General features: G+C 51.9%; 4 protein-coding genes across 4 annotated transcripts; 2 read left to right on the top strand and 2 right to left on the bottom strand.

The window, feature by feature from the left end:
• Nucleotides 1-741: 741 nt before the first annotated feature.
• JN550_013766 (uncharacterized protein) lies at nt 742-2,663 on the top strand (the record flags this gene model as incomplete). Its single annotated transcript, XM_049312390.1, has 2 exons — nt 742-2,345; nt 2,405-2,663. 2 exons carry the CDS (start codon nt 742-744, stop codon nt 2,661-2,663), a joined length of 1,863 nt encoding a protein of 620 aa, XP_049164275.1.
• Nucleotides 2,664-4,061: 1,398 nt separating this feature from the next.
• Nucleotides 4,062-5,369, top strand: JN550_013765 (uncharacterized protein; the record flags this gene model as incomplete). Its single annotated transcript, XM_049312388.1, has 5 exons — nt 4,062-4,234; nt 4,313-4,360; nt 4,454-4,725; nt 4,782-4,969; nt 5,112-5,369. The coding sequence occupies 5 exons, from the start codon at nt 4,062-4,064 to the stop codon at nt 5,367-5,369; spliced, it is 939 nt and encodes a 312-aa protein (XP_049164274.1).
• A 4,528-nt stretch (nt 5,370-9,897) lies between these two features.
• JN550_013764 (uncharacterized protein) lies at nt 9,898-11,327 on the bottom strand (the record flags this gene model as incomplete). The annotated part of the gene is made up of 2 exons (XM_049312387.1): nt 9,898-11,125; nt 11,185-11,327. 2 exons carry the CDS (start codon nt 11,325-11,327, stop codon nt 9,898-9,900), a joined length of 1,371 nt encoding a protein of 456 aa, XP_049164273.1.
• Nucleotides 11,328-13,345: 2,018 nt separating this feature from the next.
• JN550_013763 (uncharacterized protein) lies at nt 13,346-14,601 on the bottom strand (the record flags this gene model as incomplete). The annotated part of the gene is made up of 2 exons (XM_049312386.1): nt 13,346-14,367; nt 14,424-14,601. 2 exons carry the CDS (start codon nt 14,599-14,601, stop codon nt 13,346-13,348), a joined length of 1,200 nt encoding a protein of 399 aa, XP_049164272.1.
• Nucleotides 14,602-15,310: the final 709 nt, after the last annotated feature.

The raw sequence follows: 15,310 nt of genomic DNA, 5'->3' as shown, positions 1-15,310 counted from the left end.
CCGTCCCTGTGCCAGTCTGCACCACCGGTGCCCTGCCACCCACCCGTACGCACAAAGACCTCCGGTCACGTTACCCGACGGCTTTTGGACCCCCCTCCCCCCCTCTGTGGCCCTGCAACCCAGAACGTCCAGTGCCTCTTGTACGAAGATTAGTGAACCTCGCCAAATCCTGTACCGGTCCACCACACACAGTAGAACATCACCACCACCGCTACCACCACCACGGCCGGGCCCCACTCACCACTCAACAGCCGCCAATCCCGATTCACACTCGTTGTGCACATACCAGCGCGCTCACCTCATTGGACGAGATATAGTCGACGCGAATTGCATTTCGTCGCATAGTCGCTCTCCATCATCACCAAGCCTCAGCCGCGTCTCCCTGGCCCACGGCCCAGCAGCTGCACCACGTTGAGACCAACATTCACTCGATGCCAATGCACAAACAGATCGTGATAGAGGGGACAGTTTCTTGCTTCCTTTGATTTTCTTTCTTGTGCCCCTCCCCACTTCTTTTTCGACTTGGGGAAGCCGCTGCATCTATCTCAACGCCCCGTCACCGCACCGCATCGCATCGCATCGCATCGCATCGCATCGCACTTGAGACCTGCAGTAGACCAACCTGTACAATCTGCAAACCCCCCATCTTGCGATCAGCACCACTTTATTCCATCAATCATCGCCAGGCTGAAGACACGGATTCCTCCCCCGCTCCATCTCAAGCGGCCAGTCAAGCTCGCCATGGCCGCGTCCAGAGACACCTCGATGAGGTATAGCTCCTCCCCCGAGCTGTCCGATCCTCCCTCGGGACTCTCAGAAACCACCTCGCCGACGCATTATGGCACCTCCAGAGCAAGGCATGCCGGCGAGGCGGCCGACGAGATCGTAGTCGACCATTCCCTCTACAGACTCGACCACTCCGGCCAGCCTGTCCTCACCAAGGACGGCGTTCCTCGAAGAAAACCCGGCCCCAAGCCTGGCACCAAGCTTGGCAAGCGCAACACCAACAGCACCAACCCAGACGGCTCGCCCGCCGAAGGGGCCAAGATTCGCCGGCCTAGGAAACCCAAGGATCCCAACGCGCCGCCCGTCCCGCGCAAGCGGAAGCTGGCTCCCACAGATCCCGACGCCGCTGAGCCGCACATCGAGGCTCGATCCGCGAGCATCGGCGCCGGGGCACCGCGGCAGACCAAGCTGACGGACATGGCAACGACGACGGGCCGGCTCGAACCCATGGCCCAGCCCTTGAAGCGCGAGAGCTCAGGTCCCCGCATGTCCAACATGTCCAACATCCTGAACGCTGATCCCGACCCGCAGCCGCTACCGGCCAGTGCTGCACCTTCCCGGTCCAGCGGCACCAACTACGACCCGATCCGGTCCAACTACGACCCGGTTCGCGGGACCATGGTCACCCACAGCTACTCCAACAACCCGCTGGGGTCGCCCCGCGCGCCCGCCAATGTCGTCAACCGCGCCAGCGCCTCGCCCTCGATTGCCAGTCTGGTCGACCCGCCGGTGCAGAACATCATCTCGCCCATCCCGACACATACTACCTTCGCCCAGAGCAGCGCGTCGAGGCCGCGCGAAGAAGCCAGCTCCATGCCGGACTCTCCCAACCCCTTCCTCACCCCGAAGGAGTTCGCACCGCCTCCTGCACTCAAGCCAGCGGCGCCCGAGGCAAAGAAGCCCCAAGTGCCCACGGTCACCAAGGCCCAGATCGAGATCCGCCCGCAGTCCATCACGACCATCGGAGCCGCTTCGAAACGCACTCCTCCCAAGAACCAGAGTACTGCCTCTTCGTCCCCAAGATTTGGTGCTCAGAAAGACCTCCCGGCCCTTCCGGGCGAAAACGGCCGCTCCATCCTGGACTTCGGCAGGGCTGAGCCTGGTACTGAGCAGGAGGTACCGTCCATCATCTTGGATATCTCTCTCAACGGCGAGAGCAACAAGTACGTCAATTTCATGCGCCTGGCCGAAGAGCGCTACGGTTGGGATACTCTGCATCCGCGCCAAGCTGAGAACCGGGCTCGGAAGGCCCGCATCGCCGCCGCCTCGGCGGCTCTTGCGCAAAACGACTCGGGTCGCGAGGGTGACGAGATGAGTGTGGACGAGTCCGACAACGAGGACAGCAACGTCGAGATGGGCGGCACCAGTGGCCCAGACAAGCCTGACGGCAAGATCAAGAAGAAGAAGCGACACTTCAAGGAGGACGAGTACGACCGGGACGACGACTTTGTTGACGACTCGGAAATGCTCTGGGAGGAGCAAGCCGCGGCTAGCCGGGATGGCTTCTTCGTGTACTCTGGCCCCTTGGTGCCGGAGCCCGAGAAGCCGGAGCCTGGACGGTACGTGACTCCTGTCTGCACCTTCACACTCGTGGTTCGTATGCTAACTTGATCTACAGGGGCGAAGGTCGACCGGCTCGAGGCCGCGGCTCCCGCGGTGGGCGAGGATCTGGGCGTGGCACCGGCACGACGCGTGGCCGCGGTGGCGGCCCTGGCTCGCGTGGCGGTGTAGTTCGCAAGCCTCGAATGACCAAGGCCGACAAGGCGCAGATGGATCGCGAGAAGGCCGAGCGCGAGGCCGCTTTCCTCAAATCGACAAATGGCGGCGGCAATTACAATGTTCTACACCCTGCTAGCCCGCAGTTCGCAGGCCTGTAGATCGACAACAAAATCCGACTTTGACGAGGCGCGCGACAGACAATGACGGGATGGGTCGTCTCCATCTGGACACGCCATGTCGGGCTCGAGAGTGCGTGCGTGCGTGCGTGGTGCAACTTCATGACACGGACGCGACCGCGGCCCCCCAAGGTCTTCGGACGACTAGGAGGTTCGGTACCCGACGACCGACCACGGGAGTAATGACTCCAACACTGTATGATTGTATCATAGAAACTTGATTTCGGCCCCGAGGACGGATTCACGACGCGCTCTGTGCTTGCGACGCATGGAGGGGGCGGAAGCAGCATAGCGAGTTTTGATATTGGCATTCCCGCCTTGCATGGATGGGAGGGCGGACGGACGGCGGCGTTCATGGCGTTGTGTGTTGCGTTGAGTTTGTGTCTCCTCCCTCTTTGAGGACTTTTGACAGCTTTGCGATACCACTTTTCATCATCGGCTAGGAATGGAACTGGCGGAGCTAGGATCGGTCATGGCTTGCATGCATCGCATCGGCAATGGCTTACGTCGGCTGTAGAACATGATAGACAAAGACAAAGTTGCATCCTTTACGAATTAGTTTTCCCTCGTGGCAATGCTCCTGGTGACTACCACATTGTGATACGTTTCATCGAGACATCCCGCAGCACAAGTCCCAGGGGTTGTGAAATTAGACTCGCGTTATGCCCGAGTTTTGCGAAGAACCCGGGCATGCTGCCGGACATTGCCTGCCAAGCTGGGCGAACAGGCCAGCGCTTGCATGATGAGCACTGAGTTCTACTGCATCTGGGAAACCGATCATGGCCCCAGCGCACATACCCAACAGCTGTGAGAAACTCCTATTTCCTTATTGGCTCTCATGGTTATCACGCACGGCTACGTCAAAGGCACCTTTGTGTACCCGCTCTCGTGAGGTAACGCATACACCCGGCAGTTAAGGTGCTCGGTCAACTGTGATTATGACTACGTTGCACTTACATATATCCTATGGGGCACCGAGGATCAGCTCCATATTGAGAGGTTCATATTGGGAGGTGGGCTGGCAATGCTAATCGCCGCCCCGAAAGGATATTCTCTGGCATTACTATTTAACCTGCTGCCAATCGCACCGAAATTAACCTGGCAACTTCCTTCGATCGGCTTTCTGGCATCATCTTGACATTGTTAAGACACGCTTAAGAACCACACTATGAAGCTGACACATCTCTTGCCAATGCTTCACCTCTGTCTCGCAACCACACTGGACTCCAAGTATCGGTGGCAGCCTGCAGGACCAAACGACTGTATATGCTCCTTTCCACAACTTTGCACTTCTCTGCAGACATCCCGATATCTCCTGGTCTATGGGTCGGGCCGCATACTGATGAAACAACTGGCATAGTCCGGGGACCCTGTCCTATGATGAACACGCTGGCCAACCACGGCTACCTCCCTCACGATGGGAGAAACATCACCTTGAACAATGCCATCTTCGCGCTTAGCACAGCCTTGAACTTTGATCCCGCGCTGGCCACAACCATGTGGGAGCATGCCATCGTTGCCAACCCGGAGCCCAATGCTACATTCTTTACTTTGTATGACTGTGTACCCTCGGTTTCTGGAATACTTGATGCTTTATCACCGGAACTAGTGATCACTAACAACGAACCAAGGGAAAACTTGAACCGACACAACGTCCTCGAGCACGATGCCAGCATGAGGTACGTAGTGTGGGCGCCTCACTCCCGCTGTTATCCCCCGGACCACCACATCACATCCAGCAGCGGGCTATAAGAGATTCTAACTCCTTGAAGTCGCTCAGACGCCCACTTCGGCAACAACCACATCTTCAACCAGACCATCTTCAACACGACACGGCGGTTCTGGACCGCCGAGACCCTGACCCCTGCCATGCTGGCTAATGGTAAGCTGGCGCGCCAGATCGAGTCCAGGGCCTTTAACCCAGATTACACGTTCACCGCTGTCAACGAGCAGTTCAGCCTCGGCGAGGTCGCCGCGCCGGTGATTGTGTTTGGGGACATGGAGGCTGGAACTGTCGATCGAGATTTAGTTGAGTTCTTCTTCGGTATGTTATCCCTTCCATTCTTGTCTGTTGAGGAGTCTTGCGAGGTCGCACCGTAGAGGTTGCTCATGGCGGAACAGAGAATGAACGGCTCCCTACTGAGCTTGGGTGGACGAAGAAGGTCGACCCGGTAATTGAAAACGATGTTTTGGGGGTGAGCAAGATGATCAGTGAAGCTACAAGCCTGCTCACGGGCTCTGAGAATGGTGTGAAGGTCATGAGGCAAGATCTACATTCTGGCATCAAAGTGAGTTTCTAGATGGCCTCGGGCCCTACCACAGTATATACGAGATGGATTCATGGGATGAAACACGCAAGATGCGACTGAAGTAAATTTTGATAAACATGAGGGATAGCTGTGGACTCTTCACTTTTGCCATTTTTTCTAGGGTTTCAAACACGTCTATAGCGGAAATATCAGAACCTTCACCACAATCTGGCACATGAACGTGACCGAATTCGACCGGTTCCATGATGTTCTCATGCTCATTGGACCTTCTTATTGTCGTGATTTGACTCCTATCATTATCGGTTACCGGTTTGGTTACGATTTCGCCTCGTTGTGGCAGCAGAGTTGTCTTCAGCTCTTCGAAGGGTGGACACGCCCGCAAGGCTGGACAGCTTCTAGTGGTTGCTGCGTCATATAATTTGAAGTTATGTGTACTTGAAAGAAGTATGGGCCCCCGTGGCAAATTTCTTAGGACATCGCGAGTTCAGTTGCTACATCTTGGGCTTCTTGCGAAGCTTTGCATCTACAACATGAGCTGGGCGTTCGCTACTCGTCTCGTGCCACCGTTCAATGCACACTTCAATTCTAACGGCGTGCAACAGCGAACCATCAAACAGGTACCCACATCTGCGGCCGGTGGCCAACGAAAACAAGAAGTACAAGATTCATTCGGCTAGTTCATCATCTAAAGACAGACAATAGAGTACGTGTTCAGCATAGAATTTAACACTAATGCATCTTATACTACATAGCCCGGCTACTCAAGTGGAAACGCCGTTTAAAGCTGGTTCGGCATCCCGAACGACACCTACGAAAGGGCTCTGCAAGCGCCGCCGTTTGGGGATGAGGCTCGCAAAGGTCATTCGGTCTCGCTAGACCTCAGGGATGGATAGGCTTTCGACGCATCTGCCTCGTTTCCAGCTCAGCTGGGGGAAGTGTCTTTTGACGGGAATGGCAATGGTAACACGAAATGAGAACATCCAAGAAGCGGACAAAGTAAAACCCGTCTCCCCGGCTATTTTGGGATGCTAGTCTTTAACTTTGCTCCTACGGAAACCGATTTGATAACCCATCCACATGACAACTTACAGCAACCTGATTCTGGCCAAGGTCTCGCTGGGTCCTAAAAAGCTTGAGAGTGCGAAGGAGGCAGGAGAGTTTGGCCGCCTTCTGCCCACAACCCATTGCTGTGACTAAATAATATCTACAGTCATGAAATATTATCAATTTGGATACAATGAATTCGGGGATAACTCTCAAACCGCGTGGAAATTGCCTTTATAGGGGCGACTTTAGCTGGCCCTTTGATACGCGGTTTAGCCACAGTATTACTGGAGGTTGATCCATGTACATCGAACAATGACCAGAGCGAATTTGCAGACTTCGAACAAGATTAATTCATGAAGAAAGTAGTACCTTCACTTCTACTCAGCTCTTGGAAGCGTTTCTGTTGACCATTCAACTCTGACGCGGAGTATCAGTCGGCAAAGCAGCAACACGGCCGGTCGGTGACTGGTCTCCCTGTCCCTCAGAGAGGTTGGTGCTCGAAACGCGAGAGAGATGCACTGCGCCGTAGGTAGTGTACATAAATTTCAGCATGTCTTCCCCTGTTACGATATGAGCACGTACAGACCAGACACAGGGATACCGGTAGTTCGGATGCGACAGTCTCAACAACCAACAGGCGAGAACAAACACGGAACAGAGGGAAGCAAGGGCACGTGGCTGGAGCATTGTGAGCACCACGGCCAAGAATGGTGATCCAGTGAGGCAGGACAAAACCACTGGAATCACGAAGGAGGGCACAAACAAATTGGTGGGCTAAGTGTGAATGAGTGGATGTATTAAGGATGAACTTTCCTAGCTACCTAAACGGTCAGCACCTCAGCGACCGATCTAAGCATCTATCTAACCTATAAGTGAAGCATATAAACCTTTAACGTTTTAAATGTGAATTCTTAAGAGTTCATACACTTATCAAGCTTAATTATCCAGATCTATTAGTCCCAAGTACAGAGGAGCATACCCTGTTAACGTAAAACCCAAAATTAAGTAAGGAATAGGTTTACTCCTCGCATAGGTCGGTTATTACAGTACCCACATGTTACAGGCTGTCTCAGGCCCAAGGGTATGGATAGTGTATTGGGTTGTAAAAGAGATGAAAAAGTAAGGTGCCTGCCTTTAGTAGACAGTGTGTACACGCAGTCACTATGTATAACCCGGGGGCCTGGCAGGCTGCGTAAAACAAATGGCGTGCATACGTATCTGCGGTCTGGTTAAAGAACTAACACATTTAATCGCCCCGTCACAAACTAGGCTAAAAGGCTCCGTTTATTAGGTTATTTGTTGTTTAACCCCTTGATACCTTCATCGCACCCTTCCAAGTTTGTCCCGGGCTCCTTGTGGATCTCCAAGGTTTCAATTTTTAAACACCGCACACCAGCCAGTCCGGCGCCCGTCTAGATTCCAAAGATCTGCTGGAAGACTCATCTCCCATAACTACGACCACCGTCGTTTTGAACAAGAATCTTACCCATCGCCCTGCCGCCCAAGTCACAGTTCATCTCGTGCCCCCATGGGATATGGTCTGCATGGAGCGCCCGGTAGTGCTTTTACCATTCTGCCATAGAAGTGAGCTCAAAATGGCTACGCATTCCCAGAACACACTGGAATTACCCCGTTCGCTGAAATTCTCGTTCGCTCTAATCCAAAGCATGTTATTCCCTAAGTCAGGCATTCTCGACAGATATTCTTCGCTGCATCGTGTACCAATCGACCGGTTGTCCCAACAATTGATCTGAGGCTTGAACTTCGTTTACACGAGGCTCTTGAAGACGTTTTAAGGCGGGGAGCCTGGTTTTCGGCCCTGTATCTGGACATTCAATGCTATTCGAAGTACCACATGTCCTGGAAGTCGGCCTGGTTCATGTGGTCGAATGTGGTTGGGTTGTAACACCGTGGCTCTCCTTGGAGACATTCCAATATGTTGTTATCAAGCTGTCGCCTGGCAGGCGAGAAAAGGGCTATAACCTATAGATACCCACATCTGCCAATGCCTCTTTAAGGCTAGTAACACTTGGCTCTTCCTTCTGGGTGAACGCATCGCACTCTTCCTGGTGTTGTACCTGATGATGCGACATCCTTTCCGCTGATGGCCTCGAGAGGATGAAGCCAGAGCCGTCATGGCCGAAGAGCACATTTTCTTTACTGATGTGTTTGCTGAGATTGTAGGGCTTCGTGGAGTCAAACTTAGGAAGATGCTTCATCGTTTTCTACTGTATAAAATATATGTCTCCATCAACAAACACGAACCACGTCAGGTCAGGTCGGTTACGAAGGACTCACTCCAATATTGGCCGAAATTTCCACTTGTTATACTTTAAACCAGTATTCTCTAAGGCACCGCCTGACCCACTTCCATATATGATAGTGTAGACTAGCCCGTTCACTCCTTAGGTGAGCATGTGATTGTTCAGCTCAAATTCTGTTGTGGCGTTCTTCGTGGTATCATCAACATCGGCTAGTTAAAGTATCGTGCATCAGATGTTTTCCAATGCACTCGTTGAAATCCTAGCGGATGATAAAGTCTGAAACGCATGGCATCACAGCTTCGAAATGGATTATAAGTTTTTCCCGTAATTCTCTGTCCTACCGTTCTCATCACAGCAGCAATACCGCTGGACGATGGAGATATTGGGTAAATGGCCTGGGGTGTAGTAGTGGCCATGCTCAAATCCTGTTAGAGGACGTTATCTTGTTAATCAGGATATGGAAGCGGTTACGTGGAGGCGATCACGAGAATCAGTACCAATGCTGTGAAATGGCGTCGGGCGCCTTTCTGCACGGGCGTGATCGGTTTGAGTATCAGCGCTGTAAGCATGAAACATTCAAGGTAACTTGATGAATAATGAACCATAAGAAATAATTCACTTTTGTACATAGGGACATGACCATAGCTTTAGTCATAATAGAAACATAGGGCTATGCCGCGAGGGACTACAAAAGCTGCACGCTTTTGTTAGGGTATAATTTTGCGTAGGAGGTTTCCAGGGAACAGGCGTGATCTGGTGCAAGAAAGTTCGATGTGATTGGCAATATATACTTCTTTTTCCATTGTCTTAGGCGACTAGGGTTAGAAGTTAACGGCCGGGGAAAAGGGGCGTGACTCCATTTTCTAGCGCCGGAGCTGCGACGTGGGGGGCCCTTCATGCTCAGCGGGCGATTATCCGTTTATTCATGGCAGAACGGATGGGATCCCGCGTTTTCTAAGACCTCTGGTCGTATATATAGAGAACGCGCATTGTTATATCTTATATTCCACGCAGATGCGACTCCTTTAAATTCAACTTGCGTGTACTCCTTCCACCCAACAGCGAGGCTCCGCAATAATGAAGTGGGTGGTTTGGAGCTCGTGTGGTGGTAACACATGTTAAATGAATACTGTCGCAAGTTTGAGCCCATATCCAGCGCCATCCTTTTCATGAGTTCGTTGCCTCGAGGCCGTGCCTAATGCCGACATCTACCTTTCGAGGTAGCCGTCCTTTGGAGGCAACAACGACGTATGGGTTGCCGATCAACAACCCATAGCCATAGACGGATGGCATAAGAGTATACCAAAGAAATCTTGTTCGACATGGCCATCACGAGCCCCTACGCCATTGAGAGATGTCACATATAGTAAGAGCTACTACAAACTTGTGTCATGGTTGACCGCAGAGTGAAGTTCACCGTTCCATTTTCCGCTCCCGGCTTCCCTTGGTGGTGCGGCTATTTCTTGCCAATGGGTTCCATTCAATGTTTTAAGTGCGTTCCTCATGTAGTGTACTGAGTTATTAGTTCGCATGTGCGTCGAACTATTAGTCTATAATACAACAACTCCAGTTGCAACCTTCGTTAAGTCGTTCCACCTCCAGTTGAATTATGTTAAATTTCTTATATCCTAGCTGTCAATAATGCATTTTCCATTCGTAACGCAAAGCTTGAGCTGCGTAAGCGTCACCTTGGCGGGTATAGTAAGATTGGAGAGAATTGTACGCTTCGAGTATACGTGGATGTTCCATGGAGTTCTGATGAAGAGCTAGATCAACTGCACGTCTGTAGAATTGTTCGGCATGGGAGGTTCGGCCCATGAATTCCTGTATAGAACCCGTCACTTGCATAATGTCCATCTCAAGGTGGATTTTAGATGGTCTCGTTCTCCTGAGGGTATCCTGGTCAAGCCGGCGCAACAGTGTATCGTACTGAGTGGCGATAAATGTGCCATGGTCGACGTAAAGACTCGGAGATGAGGACAGCCGAGCCCAGATGTGCCAATGCATCCAATGGCTGCTATTTTCGGTTGAACGGCTGCACAATCTCGCGACCGTCGCCGTTGTCACATCCTGGACGCTTTCAGGATCAAGTGTGCCAGAAAAAATGGCGGCTGCAAGGCTCCCTGGGGACGCGTGATCCTCGATTAAACTGAGCTGCGCTTTCATGATTGGCTCAGCAGCATCACGAGCTCCTGATACACCTATGTTGCGTATACTAGCCCAGAAAGCCGCAACAGGATGCGAAGGCCCAAGCTCGATGTGACACAGCTCAGATATGAAGTTGAGAAGTAGCATGGCCAGGTCCTTCCCGATGGCAGCAAGCTGCAGAATGGCCGTATAGGAGCAGTGTATCAGGATTGCGTCATCCCTTTGCAGAATCGACCGGTACTGCCCGCAACATTTGCTCAAGGCAGCGAATCCTGCTTCAGTCTCTCGCCCGTCCTTCACTGCTTGTGCTGCTAACTGTATCTCAATCCACCAAATCCTCGTGCGGTCGGCGCCAAGATCATGATCTGTCAAATTCCATCTCATCGTCTCAAAGGAAGCTTTCGAGTAATTGACGACTGCCCACAGTGCTGCCTCACTGGACCGGAGGTGATCTGGAGGTTCGATTCGCTTGAGGCCGAGATAAACCGGTGGATTTGGATTCAAGCCAGTCTCGACGCCCATACAATGCGTTGAACTCAACTCCTTCTGGGTATTGAGGGCCATCTCCCTTTTAGATACAAGCTGCCGCTGACACATAACTGGTACGTGGTCTTGGGGCCCTTCGACGGGGGTATGCGCAAAACCTTCAGCCTCGCAGGATTTCAGATATTTTCTGAAGCCCCATGTCTTGAGCCGGGCCTTATACATCCTCTCGCTACACCAGGTGTCAGTTCAGAACATGCCCAGCAATCCCCCCAATCAGTCGTGACCTACGTCGCTTGGAATGAATACTGCTGGTGCATTATTTCCTTGACCTCTCGCAGTGTTTTGCCGCAAGTCAAGTAGAAGTAGGCGATCAATCCTTTGTGTGACTCCCACTCTGCGGCCGCTGTGGCCCATGAAACGTTCGACTGCATTGGACCGGTCCGTGATCAACGATCGTGCCCCCTCCTAAAACACGAGGACATCTCATGGGCGAAGCGACAAGGAGCTGCGCACCTGCCGGGCTCCGTACGGCATTTGGGGAACAGTCGCACCTACTGCTACCTCATGACACTGATCGCATTACTGACTCGCAGTTGTGATATGCGTATGACGTTGAGGACTAGGCAGTGGGCAGTGCAAAAAACAAATGAAATTGGCCTGTGCAGCATCGGCTAACTTATCCACATCCGTGGTGGGGTGCCCCTGGCACCGAGATGGCCCTAGCTGTGACTCGGAATCCGCTCACAATCTCGCGTCACTGTCTATGCTGCCGTTCCAGAGGGAAGTTGAATGCTGGCCTAGAATATGAATCCTGAGCGACTCAACAGCCCGAACACATTGAGGAGACCTGGCCTTCCCATGCTCCTTCAGCCTGAGGACCTACATGGCGCACTTCAAGTCAGGTCTAGCTATCCCACATCAGTACCTAGCTAGTGAGCACATGCAATTTTGACAATTTTGGCCTGTCACGAATATGCCATGGTTGATATATCCTACGTACGAGTACTCATTATTTCAATCAATTGAGAAAGTGCAGATAGAAGCAAGTGAAGAAACCAGGTACCCAGCCACACAAGGCGCACTCCACACCCAGATAAAGCCAGAAATACACCCCCAACTCTCGGGCGCTGTTCCATGCCATGGTCACTGTGGACTACCAAACAACTGTGCCCTATCATATGATCTAGTAGGCATTGACAGCACGCGGAGTTTTGTATGGACAACTCCATATTGATCGCATATCCTTAAGCAGCCAATTTGGGCCTTGCCTGATTCGGCTTGCTCTTAAACTTCTGCGCAGGTCGCTGTATCGCGTGCCGACATGGGCCCAATTCTTAAGCTAGGAAATAAGGTTCGTACCAAAAAAAAAAGGGGGTGGGGTTCCAAACTTGTTCTGGCACTAGTGTGAAAGCTGGACTGGGGCGTACGGCAGCGTGAATATTCCCGACAACTTGCTTGAGGCTGACCTTATGGTCTTGGCATCAGCTGCTGAAATCCAATACGAGTCCACGTTTCCTAAGTACGGCATATCCGAGTCCGACTAGGCGGATCGAACGGTATTGATGCCAGTGTAGTTGATCTCAGAGAAAGGTTTAGTCCACCTTACGGATATCGGCTTTGGTCTGCCTCCTGGTTCTTTGTTTTGGTCTGTTGGATATCATTTTGACCGTCGGCCAATTGCCTGTGGAGGCTCCACCTGGGCCCTTCACTTTATCCTGATTTCCCGCCAGACCTGTGTTCTCAGTGGGCTCCTGGTAGGTAATGTCATACTGGAGTAAGTCGGTCCTAGCGCTGCTTGCCGTTTAGCAGGCGGTTATGTCGTTCGCAGACTCCCCATGTGCATGAGGTAGCCACCCATATACCCTCCTCGCTGCACGCTCACTACCCTGAAAAGTCCTATACTACACTGATTAATAATCGATATCGTCAGTGAAGCCCTTAATTAACGCAGAATCTGTTAAAATGATCCATCGAATTCAACGACGGCCCACGAGCAACGACGCGCGCTATCAGTATTCATTACCGCATTGCCGAGCGAATCGTGTCAAAGCCATGTTTGCCACGTGTGACCGCAGCCCACCATAGAACACGAATAAACCGTCTCATTAAGATGAGTTCTCGTTTCTTGATGTATGTGAAAGGTACAACCCCGATTGACGATCGAATAGTCATCCTGGAATAACTCGGGGTAGATCCGCGGAGATCCAGTTAGAAATCACAGCTGGTGTATGACTATACTTGTAACTGGGCTCTTTCACGGCTGCAGCTGGATGACGTGGGTTTCAAGGAACTCACAATATCACAATATGAAGAGAAGAGCTATAGTCAAATGTGGGTATGAAAAACCGACGTTGTCCCAAACGGAATCAAGCAAATCCAGTTTGATGTGATGATTCAATATTGAAACAAATAAACAGACATATTAATGAATTTACACGTCAGTAAACTTTTAGCCATGTAACTCTGAGATAGCCATTATTGCCCGCGGGCTCTTTCCTGCCTGCAATTCCTGCTGACTGTGTTCTCCACTGTTTTGTGGCGACAGATAGTTGTAATTGCTCGGATGAACAGTCGTGCTCTCCGATACACTAGACAGCTGGTCGCCGGTGGAGTTATAAGTAGCGTATGGGGATTGCGGCGAGGTAGTGCTCGGGTGGGGACTGTTATAAGGACTGAGATGCCTCATTGATGCTGGCGACTCATTCACTGGAAGCTCTGACTTGTATCCAGACACCGTCGGCCCTTGCATCACATCCGCCGGTAGTTCGGACTTGAAGCCAGAATATGTGTTGGTTTCCGGAACATAGGCCCATGGTTTGGGTGAAGGTCGATATGGACCAGCAGCAGAGTGCTCACTCTGCTCAGTGGGGCTGTGTTTCTCCTCTTTCTCCTTCCTTTTCCGTCGTCGGACAAGGAGACCAAGCAAAATTACAGCGATAATCATCAATACCGCTCCTGCAGCCCCAACGCCAATGCCAGCTTTGGCTCCGGTTGACAAAGTATTGCTCGTCGTGTCCCCAGTTGTGGGCATCGCACTAGTTGGCGTTGGCTGTGAAGATGAGGACGTTGGGGTGGGTGTGTGTGTCTTGATTGATGTGATGGTGGTTTTGGTCCCTGATATATCGGCAGTCGTGGTGATGGGAGCGTAGACAGACATGGGATTGAATCCGCTCGTCCAAGAAATACTTGCACCAGTCCTATTCGGCAGTAAAGCGAATGCTGGCAGTGCGGACTCCCCTTTGAAGACGGGTGAGCTACAGTACGGATCGCAGCTCTGGTGCGGGAGCTTCTCTAGCTCTGTAGAGTTCGCTGGTGCTTTACATCCTCCCCATTCGGTGATATCATCATCCCTATCTTTGTCGCATTGCTGGATTGCTACCCACTCCTGCGTGTTGAACAGCGTTGACTTCCAAGGGCAGGCTCGAGAATTGAAACCGCTATCGGTACATCCCGCTATATACGTGTTCCCACCTAAAGTAGCTCGTCAGTGACACTTGTCTATACTCGCTTGCTTAAACGTGACTGACTGTCTGGGTCCCAGCACGCATTCGCATTATCAAAACTTAGGCAGTAATCGCCCATGTGACAACAAGGCCAGTGCCCAAGGGCTGCATTGCCACATGCAATGAAGTCGCCCTTCGTTTCTGTGTTCTCCGTGGAGTAGCATGTTCCATTAGATATGTTGGGATCTGCACCGCCGTTCATGATTGTAGAAATAGGAGCAAGAATATCATCAACATGTAACAAGATCTGGATTTAGCTGCTCTATGCGAGGTTGAAAGAGGCAAGTCAATCTAGAGCGACGAGAATGTCTTTCTTTAGTGAAAAAGGATAAGGGGAGGCTGGGCCTCCGACCATAACATCCAATGCAAATCATCAGAGCCGGGGGAAACTTAGCGCCCCTGCAGCTTATAGCCGTCTTCGTATCATCGCGCTATATCGTGGAAACAGGCTGACCAATAAGAGGGCTCGATGCCATGTAGGAGGCATTGGACGAGCATCGTAAAGACTATATGATAGGCTCAGGTACTGGCTCACTGCATACTCTTGTCGAAACACCCATGTACCCCCCCATAAGCCATGCAGGTCAGCTGCAAGCCCATCTCAGCTGTTTGAGATAGCCTGTCTCAGATCCCCACAGGGACAACAGTATCTCGGGTGTGCCCCTCAACAGCCATAGTACTGACCGATTTGATGTATTGCGCTGTGCCTTACTTGTGCTAGTTACTCCATCCCCTATTATGTCCTACGTCTTGATGCCCATCAGCAGGACCCTCTACGGCGTAGTCCGAAGCTTCGTCACACCGAAAAATGGCATCTCCTCTTTGGGAGGAAGACACTTGTCGGCTGCCGTGCTTACGTGCCAAGCCTGCATCTCAGTCCAATGAGAGGTCACAACGATCAACTTCAATGA

This window comes from Neoarthrinium moseri, assembly GCF_022829205.1.
Source record: "Neoarthrinium moseri strain CBS 164.80 chromosome Unknown scaffold137_Wmoseri_CBS_16480, whole genome shotgun sequence".
NCBI lineage: Eukaryota > Fungi > Ascomycota > Sordariomycetes > Amphisphaeriales > Apiosporaceae > Neoarthrinium > Neoarthrinium moseri.
The sequence above is the reverse complement of the archived record's forward strand: the minus strand, read 5'-3'. Positions and strand labels throughout refer to the sequence as shown.